At 35.4% G+C, this 14355-nt stretch overlaps 1 protein-coding gene across 1 annotated transcript; it reads right to left on the bottom strand.

The window, feature by feature from the left end:
- Positions 1 to 2320: 2320 nt before the first annotated feature.
- On the bottom strand, positions 2321 to 7330 carry LOC142236320 (uncharacterized). The gene has a single exon (XM_075307580.1). The coding sequence runs from the start codon at positions 7219 to 7221 to the stop codon at positions 2665 to 2667; it is 4557 nt and encodes a 1518-aa protein (XP_075163695.1). The 5' UTR covers positions 7222 to 7330; the 3' UTR covers positions 2321 to 2664.
- Between the last annotated feature and the right edge of the window lie 7025 nt (positions 7331 to 14355).

Genomic DNA, 14355 nt, shown 5'->3' with positions numbered 1-14355 from the left:
GGTAGCAGATATTTTCAAGCACATAAAACTGTCAAAGTTCGCAAAGAAATATCTGGTCTGGCAAGCCATCTGTACCTGTGGCTTGAAAAGCAGCATATTCATAGCTTCCGGGACTGTCAACAAAGAAATTTACGTGAAAGAGTGTTTGAATAAACGTCTGCTGCCTTTCCTGAAGAAACACGGTTGTTCCGTACTGTTTTGGCCGGATTTGGCATCTTGCCATTACGGTAAAAAGGCCATGGAGTGGTACGCCGCCAACAACGTGCAGATGGTTCCCAAGGACAAGAACCCTCCCAACACGCCAGAGCTCCGCCCAATTGAGAAATACTGGGCTATTGTCAAGCGGAACCTAAAGAAGACCAAAAAAACTGCTAAGGACGAGCAGCAGTTCAAGGCAAACTGGCTTTCTGCGGTGAAGAAGGTGGACAAGGTGGCTGTACAAAATCTGATGGCAGGTGTCAAGCGTGAGGCCCGGCAATTCGGATTTGGAAAAGCGAAAGCCTAACTGAATATTTTTCCTGAATGTTGTACTAATTGAACTTGAAAAAGAAATTTAATTTGATGTTTTAAATAAACGATTTCACCGATTTACACGCGTTTTCCCTTGATCAAATTTTGACCGTATCACCCTTAATGTTCTTTAAGCTACACTGCCGCTAAGCTACACAGATCGGAGAGAATATCTTGTTTCTTCTGAAAGAAAAATTAACCAAGTATCTTGTTTCTTCTAAAGGATAATGCTGGACAATTCTTGCGTAACTTTCAGTTCTGATATCATCTGTAAATGATATCATATTTAAGGATAATTTTTACCATGTGTTTTCCAAACGTGATATGGCCAGTTATAATGTCAATTAAATACAGACAAAAAAATAAAATGGTTTATAATTGAATCGATAATTGAACTAAATTGTACTCCACATTTTGGGATTTCAACTAGGCGTTGTTAAAAACAGGAAAATGTAATGCTCTGGTGAACTTTAGAACTGCAATTCACGAAATTACATTATCTCTAATAGATGATGACCATTTTAATTATACAGTAATTCATTCTTACTATTTATACCCTGCGCCACACTGTGGAACAGGGTATTATAAGTTAGTGCATATGTTTGCAACACACAGAAGGAGACGAAATAGACACATGGTGTCTTTGGCAAAAATGCTCAGGGTGGGCTCCTGAGTCGATATAACCATGCCCGTCTGTCCGTCTGTCCGTGAACACATTTTTGTAATCAAAGTCTAGGTGGCAGTTTTAGTCCAATCGAATTCAAATTTGGCACAAGTATGTGTTTTGCCTCAGAATAGAACCCTATTGATTTTAGAAGAACAGTTAGTACTATAGTCAAGTGTGCCAAATTTTATTGAAATCGGTTCAGATTTAGATATAGCTCCCATATATATCTTTCGCCCGATTTGGACTAATATGGTCCCAGAAGCCAGAGTTTTATCCCAATTTGGTTCAAATTTTGCACTAGGAGTACAATGAGTAGTGTAGTCAAGTGTGCCAAATTTTATTGAAATCGGTTCAGATTTAGCTATAGCTCCCATATATATCATTCGCCCGATATGCGCTTATATGGCCTCATATTTTTCCTGAATTTTATACTAATTGAACTTGAATAAGAAATTTAATTTGATTTTTTAAATAAACGATTTCACCGATTTACACGCGTTTTCCCTTGACCAAATTTTGACCGTATCACCCTTTATAGTAAAATATGGACCGATACTCACCGTTTTCGGCACACCTCTTTATTGCCCTACAATACCTCTAGATTTCCAATTTCAGGCAAATTCGATAAAAACTATGGATTCTAAAAGCCGATACTCACCATTTTTGTAGTCATAAAATACCAATATCAAGCAAATTGGATAAAAACTACGGTTTTTATAGGCCCAAGAAGTCTATATGGCACACCTCTTTGTGGTCCTAAAATTCCTCAAGATTTCCAATTGGATGGAAACCACGGTTTTTATAAGTCCAAGAAGTAAAATCGGGAGATCGGTCTATATGGGGGCTATACCAAAACATAGACCGATACTCACCTCTTTATGGTCCTAAAATACCTCTAGATTTCCAATTTCATGCAAATTGAATAAAAACTGCGGTTTCTATAAGCCCAAGACCTCAAATCGGGAGGTCGGTTTATATGAGGACTATATCAAAACCTGGACCGATATAGCCCATCTACGAACTTGACCTGCCTGCAAAGAAAAATAGAATCGGTTCAAATGATACGCTTTCCGATTTTATATTTATGGAGAATATATCAAATACTGGGTTTATAGATAATTCCACACTCGCTTAGGTCAAATATTCGACTAATGTTACCAATCTCTGATTGAGGTGTATGTCTTCAACTATATACACTTCAGATATGCCTAGTCCTAAACGATATATACATGAAAGTCTAACAATGCAAATCCCATGTTGAGTGTTTCTTTGATTAGCAACGAAATCCAAATTCATTTTCCCCATTTCAGTCATTTAGATTATCATAATTTCCCTAGAATGTTGAATTCCCTATTTATTGTCACTCTTTGGAATTGAAACATTTTAATATTTGTCATACATTGTACCATACATAGCATTTAACCATAACTCCAAATGGATTTCCAGAGATGTGGTGGTGGATTGGTCAGCATGGTAGTAAAATGATTTCACTTCATTATTTCAGCCATAAGATCACGAATGTATACATCCAACTGGGAATAATCTAATAGTGTGTTGCGTACAATTGTTAGGAGCATCATGGGCCATATCTGTTCCAATTTGTGCAACTTTTCCACTGCATGACAAGTATTTTCCATCATAATGGTGAAATATATTTTTCCACGTTCCCTTTGTGTTAGAGTTGATGACGTGGAACACACGGAGGTGGAATGATTTGGTGTTGCAGTGTTATTAGAAACTATAGCATTGGTTGCCGAACCAGCGGACAATGAGGAAGTTCCGTTTGTTGACCATAATGATGGTGATAGTAATGAGTACAGTTGTATCGGATTGGAATCATTGGTCCCCATTGGATTGGTGAATTGTGCTTGCAATAACCTTATCTGCTGAGGAGTTGGCAATATATGACCATCCTGCTGTATATGATGATGATTATGAGACTTTTTCCACTGTAATGCCTCCTTGCCCACGACCAAACGTAATGAACGGTTATCCGGTTTCTGTAACCATTGTTTGGGCTGCATTTTACTAGCTGTACATGATTCATCCAAACGCAAGCGTGTCAGTAGGGGCTGTAGCATGGCATCGGGCATGGACCACAGAATTAAATCGGATAGACCAGCATAGATAACATTGGCCTTGTCCACATCTTCCGAAGTAATCTCCTGGCCATTGAGTGTTTTAAGGCCCCAATGGGAGAGACGATAGATGGTATATTGACGCCACAAATTTTTCTGGGTAATTGGGTTGCCCTCAGGATCAATGAAAACAGATGTGATACCTTGCAATTCAGCCAAAGCATTGATTTGTCCCAGACAATTGATGTTGGTTTCACGGAATACAAAATTTTCCGCATGCGGAAATCGTACCTTGATGCGTGACAATATCGAGGTGATGTTATTGAAGTTGATGTAACTAAAATTTAGAGTATGGACATCACTGGCTTTTGTGGGATTCCATTGTTTGTCAATGAAGCGCAAAGCTCCTTGACCGTAGATATTTAGATAACGGCCACATATCTCTATTAAATAGTCACCACCTTGTTCGCGTTCCCGTTCGATGGCTGTGAGTTTGGTGGAAGTAGCTCCAGACGTGGCAGTTGTTATATTAGAGGAACTCAAAGTTTTGTTGGTATTCAAAGACGATGATGTTGTCATATTCGCTAGACCATTGAGGGAGGATGATACCAGATGATTAGGTGATGTAGTCGTTGTGACCATTGCTGGATTCAATTTTGCCGGGTGATAGCGTAGTATATTGATTTGGTTGCCACCCACTGGTGTTGTATGACCATTTGCTTTCATCGTATACCCTGCTCCATTGGTGACAGTACCTGAACCCACAATTGTCTGCGATCTCATTAGAGAGCCCGTCATATAGCGTTTGCACAAAGACGATGATTGCCTGGTGGGATCAATGGCACTAGATTGCTGTGATGATATTGAACTGCATGAGGGTGTTGGTGAGACCGGAGTCGAAGGTCTAGTTACCGTTACAGCTCCAACTGTCATTGTTGATGATGAACTAATACCGCCACTCATTAGAGTTGATTGATTTGATGATTTGGTTTCATCCAAGGGAAATTGGATGGTCAAAGTTGGAGTACTACATGAGGATAGATGCATTTGATCACTCTTTGTTGTGTTGTCATCTAATGGGGAACATTCCTTGGTACCCTTGGTAGGACATAATTCATCATTTTTCGCAACTATATCGCTGCCAATCACAGACTCTTTGCTCGAAGTCGATGCGACCTCTTTGTTTGGTTTAAGCTCCTCTTCATCATCGGCTGAGGTATAACAACTGGAAGAGGAATTCACATTTGGTCCAAGACTTGAAGCCGATGAGGTTCGATCCTCATTGTCGGCCACATCCTGTTTTCCCTCAATGGGGGGCAGTTTTATGAATTCCTCATAACTTTGTTCATTGGCCTCGGTGATTTTTTCTAATTCATTCTGGCGTTTGGCCACCTTTAACGTCTTGCCATTGTTGTTGGCTGCCGCAGCCGTTCCCCCATGGTGTAGCATTTGCTGGGACCTAAGCAATTCCCAATTTGTGCGGGCATTCGATATAATCTCCTCGCGTCGTATCAAATTGAAAGCCTCCTTATTGCCCTGTTGACTACTCTGCTCGGATAATTCCTTATTGGAGCGCCAAGCCATGGCTGCTTTGCGTACTTGATCTGTGATTGGCATTTGACTAAGGGTTTGCAGTTTAGGCAAATGGCTTACCAGGAACGAGACACAATCGCCAGCCAACGACACTGGATTATTTTCAATAGTAATCTCTATGACATTGTAGGCCTGGGAAATTGTTGACATATCATCCACTTTGTGTAGATCATTGTGACACAACCATAGGCGTTCCAATGCCACCAAATGCTGGAAGCCATTAATACGTTTCAATTTATTGCGTTTCAAATTCAGCTCTTTGAGATTGGAAAGACCCATAAAGTCATTGTGATTGATTTGCCGTATCTGATTGCCGGCCAGATTCAGGGATTTAAGTTCCCTAAGACAATTAATTTTATTTGCTACGGAGCACAGTTTGTTACCATGAAGATCGAGCACCTTTAGTGTAGCCCTCAGGGAGGCCAAACCGGAGATATCGGTAATACGATTTTTCCCCAACAGCAAAACGGTTAATGATGTCAGACCATCCAGACTGGCAATGCGTTCAATTTGATTGTCGTACAGATCGAGAAATACCAGATTACTAAAAATGCTCCCATAGTTAATGAGCAATTGTTGATTTTTTATTTCCAACTCTGACACCTTGTGCTCATCCTCTTCTTCAATGTCTCCATTGAGATAGGTTGATACCGTAGAGTCTGTGGTTAGGGTACTGGTTGAAGAATCGAAACTTTTCAATTGTGCACTATTTTCGGCTTTCTTAAGGAATGAGGCTCGACCATTCTGCTGACCACGTTTATTGATTTGGTATTGTAAATTGAAATTGTTTATGAAACTCTTGGATTTACGCATTGCAAAGCGTAAAGGTGGAGGTGCTGTTGGTGTGGTTGAGGTCGAAGGACCATTTTGCTGTAAATTCACATTATTGAGATTTATGGACCGATGTAAAAGTCTATTACGCCTCAACGTATAGGCACCAAAGCCTCCTCCAGTGCTAATATGGGAACTATTGGCCAAATTGGAGAGGCTAAGTTGTGGAGGCGCAGTTGCTTTTGCGGATGGCTCATGATTCGGTGAATTATTCGGTGGAGGAAATCGTGACCTGGACACTGTTGGCGTATTAGGAGAAAGGAGCGTAGATGGTTCATTGCTTTTGGTTTCTGAACACTCTGCAGGACTTCTAACCTCTTTGGGTATGTGAAAGGTGTTAATGAGATTATGTTGCAGGGATAATAGTCGAAGATTTGTCTCATTTTCGAAGATGGGTATGGCCGTAAGACCTCTTTTATCGTAATTTATACGATCTGGTAGCTTTTCCTGTTCCTTGACATTGCGTTGTATGCGACATATACCATTGGGCTGGGGAATGACCACTGCATTCTGTGGAGGCGAACAAGGAGTACCCAAGGTAGGAGTTGTTGCCACTGCAGTGACTAATGTAGTTGCTGGCCGATTGGAGGCGGAATTGGACGACGATGTTGATTTCGAACGTTGGCGATTTATACGTCCTCTTACAGGTTGACGTCTCCGTAATGGTTGATGTGGTGGAGGAGTTGGAGATGCTGGGTAATGTTGTTGCCCTGTATGTTTTGGTAATTTCGAACGACTGGATGAACTATTGTGGTTGGTCGACGATGCTGCATCAATTATTGTTGTCCCTTGAATTATTGCGGCGGTCGCTGGTGTTTTGCTATGGTGATTATTAGCCGCTAGATATCCAAAGTTTACAGCTAAATTGCTATTTACACCATGTAAGCGTTTATTAATGGACGTCGTTGACAGAGTACTATAAGATCGTCGCATGGGCTTCTGCAGACGGGTGCCAAGACTAGGAACAAAGGGTTCTATTTTCAGCAAACTTGACGATGTGGTGGGGACGACAGCGGTAGAAATACAACCACCACTGGGGTGGGGGTTGATAACACTATAGCCCACCATAGCTGCATCTATGTTGGCGATGGTTATTGTGGTGGAGGTGGTAGTTTGGGCAGTGGCGGTATGTGCTGGATTGTTTATACATGCCAGGGAAGTAAGCGAAGAATTGGCTGCTATGGCAGCACTACTGGTGCCATTGCCTCCTCCTGTATGTTTCTGAACTGAGGTCTTTGTAACTGAAGCACTACAACTGGTTGTCGATAAAGGTAATATTTTTGATTTTTGCTTTTGTAAAATTTTTGGCGATTCTTGGTCCATTTTAACTTTGTTTCTTGCTGGAAGTTCTGCGGTATTTGTGGGTGAAATATTGGGATGAAGCTTAAATGCTTGCGTTGCATTGGTTGAGTGGGACATTGTCGTCGTCGCCGCCGTCGATGATGATGTCGCAACACTCGCCGTCGTTCTTGTTGCTGTTGCCTCATGATGGGTGTTGTGTCTCGTTAATGGTGATCTAATGCGATTTTTTGATATGGACATTTAATATCAGCTACTATGAAAGCCAATCCAAGTTCCAGAGGATATTGAAGCAAAGTAAGCAATAATTTTGATTTCATAATCGCACCGTAAAATTCTATTCACATCATTGGCAAATGAGTCGCATAGCAGTCAACTGTAATTAGATAATGGTTTAGTTAGGGTCGCTCTGTTGCAATCATCCCTCACTCACCATTCAAGTTTTTGGCAGAATTACAAATTCTCGAAAATTTTAAATATTTCCAACGTTGTTCGTTTATTCTCGTTTAACTCTTTTTATATTTATAAAATTTTTCTACATATTTCTGCGTCCTTTTTTCTCCTTTCAGTTTCTCATCCAACCGACACAACTTCACTTTTGGCTATCATTTGGAATTTTCGGCAATTGTCAATTTCTTTTGTATCCTCATGTCTCTCTGAGCGGTAAGAACTATGTAGTGTAAAGTTAGCCATACAAAAAATATTGACTGGGAAGGAATGTGTGTGCTTTTTGGGGAATTTTTTTATTAGATTGTTTATTTGATGTTGGTTCCTATACGGTTGCTATAGTTCATGGTACAAGCCAACAAACAAACAACTAACAACACCGTGTGTGCAAAATCAATCCAACGGCGCCAATTTTGTCCGGAGCCACATAGTTAAGGAGATATAAACAAAATAAGCTTTTCATATAAAAATTTAGATTTTTAAAATTTTTTGATGGATGTTCACGAATTAACGTCCTTTTGTCTCTGGGACGCATATTTATGGAGTTATGGCCAAAACAAGTTTTTCATATAAACATTTTAGGTTTTTAAGGATTTTCATCGAAATTTCGATTTTTGGGGGTGGTCACAAATTAACGTCATTTTGGTTCTAGGGCGCATATTTAAGGACATATGGTCAAAACAAGTTTTTCATATAAAAATTAGATTTTTTCGACGATTTTCATATGAATTGTGATTTGAAGGAGTGATCACGAATTAACGCCCTTTTGGCTCTAGGACACATATTTAAGGAGTTATGGCCAAAATAAGTTTTTCATATAGAAATTTTAATTTTTGGAGGATTTTCATTGAAATTTTAATTTTTTATGGGTAGTCACGAATTAAGTTTTTCATATAAAAATTTTAATTTTTCAAGGATTTTCATCGAAATTTTAATTTTTTATGGGTAGTCACGAATTAACGTTCTTTTCACTCTAGGAGGCATATTTAAGGAGTTATGACCAAAATAAGTTTTCCATATAAAATTTTTAATTTTTCAATAATTTTCATCAAAATTTTAATTTTTTGGAGGTGGTCACGAAATGAGATCCTCTTCGCTCTAGGACGCATATTTAAGGAGTTGTGGCTAAAATAAGTTTTTCATATAAAAATTTTAATTTTTCAATAATTTTCATCGAAATTTTAATATTTAAGGACATATGGTCAAAACAAGTTTTTCATATAAAAATTAGATTTTTTCGACGATTTTCATATGAATTGTGATTTGAAGGTGTGATCACGAATTAACGTCCTTTTGGCTCTAGGACACATATTTAAGAAGTTATGGCCAAAATAAGTTTTTCATATAGAAATTTTAATTTTTGGAGGATTTTCATTGAAATTTTAATTTTTTATGGGTAGTCACGAATTAAGTTTTTCATATAAAAAATTAAATTTTTTTGAGGATTTTCATCGAAATTTTTTATTTTTTGGATGTGGTCACGAATTAACGTTCTTTTCGCTCTAGGAGGCATATTTAAGGAGTTATGACCAAAATAAGTTGTTCATATAAAATTTTTCATTTTTCAATAATTTTCATCGAAATTTTAATTTTTTAGAGGTGGCCACGAAATGAGATCCTCTTCGCTCTAGGACGCATACTTAAGGAGTTGTGGCTAAAATAAGTTTTTCATATAAAAATTTTAATATTTCGAGGATTTTCATCGAATTTTTTTTATTTTTTGGATGTGGTCACGAATTAACGTTCTTTTCGCTCTAGGACGCATATTTAAGGAGATATGGCTAAAATAAGTTTTTCATATAAAAATTTTAATTTTTCAAGGATTTTCATCGAAATTTTAATATTTAAGGACGTATGGTCAAAACAAGTTTTTCATATAAAAATTAGATTTTTTCGACGATTTTCATATGAATTGTGATTTGAAGGTGTGATCACGAATTAACGTCCTTTTGGCTCTAGGACACATATTTAAGGAGTTATTATTTTATTAAGTTTTTCATATAAAAAATTTAATTTTTGGAGGTGGTCACGAATTGAGGTCCCTTTCGTTCTAGGGCGCACATTTAAGGAGTTATTTTTTAGTGGTGGTCACGAAATCACGTTCTTTTCGCTCAAGGGCGCATATTTAAGGAGTTATGGCCAAAATAAGTTTTTCATATACAAAATGTGATTTTTCGAGGATTTTCATTGAAATTTTTTATTTTTTTGAGGTGGTCACGAATTGAGGTTCTTTTCGCTCTAGGACGCATATTTGAGGAGTTATGGCCAACATAAGTTTTTCATTTAAAAGTTAAATTTTCAAGGATTTTCATCGAAATTTTAATTTTTTGGAAGTGGTCACGAATTAACATTCTTTTCGCTCTAGGACATATATTTAAGGAGTTGTGGCTAAAATAAGTTTTTGATATAAAAATTTTAATTTTTCGAGGATTTTCATCGAAATTTTAATTTTTTGGAGGTGGTCACGAATTAACGTTCTTTTCGCTCTGCGACGCATATTTAAGGAATTATGGCCAAAATAAGTTTTTCATATTAAAATTTAAAATTTTCAAAAATTTTCATCGAAATTTTAATTTTTTAGGGGTAGTCACGAATTAACGTTATTTTCGCTCTATGACGCATATTTAAGGAGTAATGGCTAAAATAAGTTTTTCATATAAAAATTTTAATTTTTCAAGGATTTTCATTGAAATTTTAATTTTTTGGGACTGGTCACGAATTAACGTTCTTTTCGCTCTAGGACGCATATTTAAGGAGTTATGGCCAAAATAACTTTTCAATATAAAAATTTTAATTTTTCTAGGATTTTCATCGAAATTTTAATATTTCAGTAGTGGTCACTAATTAACGTTGTTTTCGTTCTAGGGCGCATATTTAAGGAGTTATGGCCAAAATAAGTTTTTCATATAAACATTTTAATTTTTCAAGGATTTTCATCGAAATTTTAATTTTTTGGGACTGGTCGCGAATTAACATTCTTTTCGCTCTAGGACGCATATTTAAGGAGTTATGGCTAAAATAAGTTTTTCATATGCAAATTTTATTTTTTCAAGGATTTTCATCGAAATTTTAATTTTTTAGGGGTGGTCACGAATTGAGGTCCTTTTCGCTCTAGGACGCATATATAAGGAGTTATGGCCAAAATAAGTTTTTCATATAAAAATTTTAATTTTTCTAGGATTTTCATCGAAATTTTAATTTTTCAAGGGTGGTCACGAATTGAGGTCCTTTCGCTCTAGGACGCGTATTTAAGGAGTTATGGCCAAAATATGTTTTTCATATAAAAATTTTAATTTTTCAAGGATTTTCATCGAAATTTTAATTTTTTGGAGGTGGTCATGAATTGAGGACGCATATTTAATCGCTCTAGGACGCGTATTTAAGGAGTTATGGCCAAAATATGTTTTTCATATAAAAATTTTAATTTTTCAAGGATTTTCATCGAAATTTTAATTTTTTAGGGGTGGTCACGAATTGAGGTCTTTTTCGCTCTAAGACGCATATTTAAGGAGTTATGGCCAAAATAAGTTTCTCATATAAACATTTTAATTTTTCAAGGATTTTCATCGAAATTTTAATTTGTCAGGGGTGGTCACGAATTAACGTTCTTTTCGCTCTAGGACGCATATTTAAGGAGTTATGGCCAAAATAAGTTTTTCATATAAAAATTTAAAATTTTCAAGGATTTTCATCGAAATTTTAAATTTTCAGGGGTGGTCACGAATTGAGGTCCTTTTCGCTCTAGGACGCATATTTAAGGAGTTATCGCCAAAATAAATTTTTCATATAAAAATTTTAATTTTTCCAAGGATTTTCAACGAAATTTTAATTTTTCAGGGGTGGTCACGAATTAACGTTCTTTTCGCTCTAGGACGCATATTTAAGGAGTTATGGCCAAAATAAATTTTTCATATAAAAATTTTAATTTTTCAAGGATTTTCATTGAAATTTTAATTTTTTGGGACTGGTCACGAATTAACGTTCTTTTCGCTCTAGGACGCATATTTAAGGAGTTATGGCCAAAATAACTTTTCAATATAAAAATTTTAATTTTTCTAGGATTTTCATCGAAATTTTAATATTTCAGGGGTGGTCACTAATTAACGTTGTTTTCGTTCTAGGGCGCATATTTAAGGAGTTATGGCCAAAATAAGTTTTTCATATAAACATTTTAATTTTTCAAGGATTTTCATCGAAATTTTAATTTTTTGGGACTGGTCGCGAATTAACATTCTTTTCGCTCTAGGACGCATATTTAAGGAGTTATGGCTAAAATAAGTTTTTCATATGCAAATTTTATTTTTTCAAGGATTTTCATCGAAATTTTAATTTTTTAGGGGTGGTCACGAATTGAGGTCCTTTTCGCTCTAGGACGCATATATAAGGAGTTATGGCCAAAATAAGTTTTTCATATAAAAATTTTAATTTTTCTAGGATTTTCATCGAAATTTTAATTTTTCAAGGGTGGTCACGAATTGAGGTCCTTTTCGCTCTAGGACGCGTATTTAAGGAGTTATGGCCAAAATATGTTTTTCATATAAAAATTTTAATTTTTCAAGGATTTTCATCGAAATTTTAATTTTTTGGAGGTGGTCATGAATTGAGGACGCATATTTAATCGCTCTAGGACGCGTATTTAAGGAGTTATGGCCAAAATATGTTTTTCATATAAAAATTTTAATTTTTCAAGGATTTTCATCGAAATTTTAATTTTTTAGGGGTGGTCACGAATTGAGGTCTTTTTCGCTCTAAGACGCATATTTAAGGAGTTATGGCCAAAATAAGTTTCTCATATAAACATTTTAATTTTTCAAGGATTTTCATCGAAATTTTAATTTGTCAGGGGTGGTCACGAATTAACGTTCTTTTCGCTCTAGGACGCATATTTAAGGAGTTATGGCCAAAATAAGTTTTTCATATAAAAATTTACAATTTTCAAGGATTTTCATCGAAATTTTAAATTTTCAGGGGTGGTCACGAATTGAGGTCCTTTTCGCTCTAGGACGCATATTTAAGGAGTTATCGCCAAAATAAATTTTTCATATAAAAATTTTAATTTTTCCAAGGATTTTCAACGAAATTTTAATTTTTTGGGGGTGTTCACGAATTAACGTTCTTTTCGTTCTAGGACGCATATTTAAGGAGTTATGGCCAAAATAAGTTTTTCATATAAAAATTTTAATTTTTCAAGGATTTTCAACGAAATTTTAATTTTTCAGGGGTGGTCACGAATTAACGTTCTTTTCGCTCTAGGACGCATATTTAATTAACGTTCTTTTCGCTCTAGGACGCATATTTAAGGAGTTATGGCCAAAATAAATTTTTCATATAAAAATTTTAATTTTTCAAGCATTTTCATCGAAATTTTAATTTTTTGGAGGTGGTCACGAATTGAGGTCCTTTTCGCTCTAGAACGCATATTTAAGGAGTTATGGCCAAAATAAGTTTTTCATATAAAAATTTTAATTTTTCAAGGATTTTCATCGAAATTTTAATTTTTCAGGGGTGTTCACGAATTAACATTCTTTTCGCTCTAGGACGCATATTTAAGGAGTTATGGCCAAAATAAGTTTTTCATATACAAAATTTAATTTTCAAGGATTTTCGTCGAAATTTTAATTTTTTGGAGGTTGTCACGAATTGAGGTCCTATTCGCTCTAGGACGCATATTTAAGGAGTTATGGCCAAAATAAGTTTTTCATATAAACATTTTAATTTTTCAAGGATTTTCATCGAAATTTCAATTTTTTGGGGGTGTTCACGAATTAACGTTCTTTTCGCTCTAGGACGCATATTTAAGGAGTTATGGCCAAAATAAGTTTTTCATATAAAAATTTTAATTTTTCAAGGATTTTCAACGAAATTTTAATTTTTCAGGGGTGGTCACGAATTAACGTTCTTTTCGCTCTAGGACGCATATTTAAGGAGTTATGGCCAAAATAAGTTTTTTATATAAAAATTTTAATTTTCCAAGGATTTTCATCGAAATTTTAATTTTATGGAGGTGGTCACGAAATGAGGTCCTTTTCGCTCTAGGACGCATATTTAAGGAGTTATGGCCAAAATAAGTTTTTCATATAAAAATTTTAATTTTTCAAGGATTTTCATCGAAATTTTAATTTTTCAGGGGTGGTCACGAATTGAGGTCCTTTTCGCTCTAGGACGCATATTTAAGGAATTATGGCCAATATAAGTTTTTTATAAAAATTTTAATTTTTCTAGGATTTTCATCGAAATTTTAATTTTTTATGGGTGGTCACGAATTGAGGTCCTTTTCGCTCTAGGACGCATATTTAAGGAGTTATGGCCAAAATAAGTTTTTCATATAAAAATTTTAATTTTTCAAGGATTTTCATCGAAATTTCATTTTTTTGGGGGTGTTCACGAATTAACGTTCTTTTCGCTCTAGGACGCATATTTAAGGAGTTATGGCCAAAATAAGTTTTTCATATAAAAATTTTAATTTTTCAAGGATTTTCATCGAAATTTTAATTTTTCAGGGATGGTCACGAATTAAAGTTCTTTTCGCTCTAGGACGCATATTTAAGGAGTTATGGCCAAAATAAGTTTTTCATATAACAATTTTAATTTTTCAAGGATTTTCATCGAAATTTTAATTTTATGGAGGTGGTCACGAAATGAGGTCCTTTTCGCTCTAGGACGCATATTTAAGGAGTTATGGCCAAAATAAGTTTTTCATATAAAAATTTTAATTTTTCAAGGATTTTCATCGAAATTTCAATTTTTTGGGGGTGTTTACGAATTAACGTTCTTTTCGCTCTAGGGCGCATATTTAAGGAGTTATGGCCAAAATAAGTTTTTCATATAAAAATTTTAATTTTTCAAGGATTTTCAACGAAATTTTAATTTTTTGGAAGTGGTCACGAATTAACGTTCTTTTCGCTCTAGGACGCATATTTAAGGAGTTAT

Source organism: Haematobia irritans, chromosome 4, assembly GCF_050003625.1.
Source record: "Haematobia irritans isolate KBUSLIRL chromosome 4, ASM5000362v1, whole genome shotgun sequence".
Classification (NCBI taxonomy): Eukaryota; Metazoa; Arthropoda; class Insecta; order Diptera; family Muscidae; genus Haematobia; species Haematobia irritans.
This window is presented reverse-complemented; position numbering and strand designations above follow the sequence as displayed.

Excerpts from the sequence above, each read along its gene's own strand:
- LOC142236320 (XM_075307580.1), bottom strand. The coding sequence starts at position 7,221 with ATGTCCATATCAAAAAATCGCATTAGATCACCATTAACGAGACACAAC.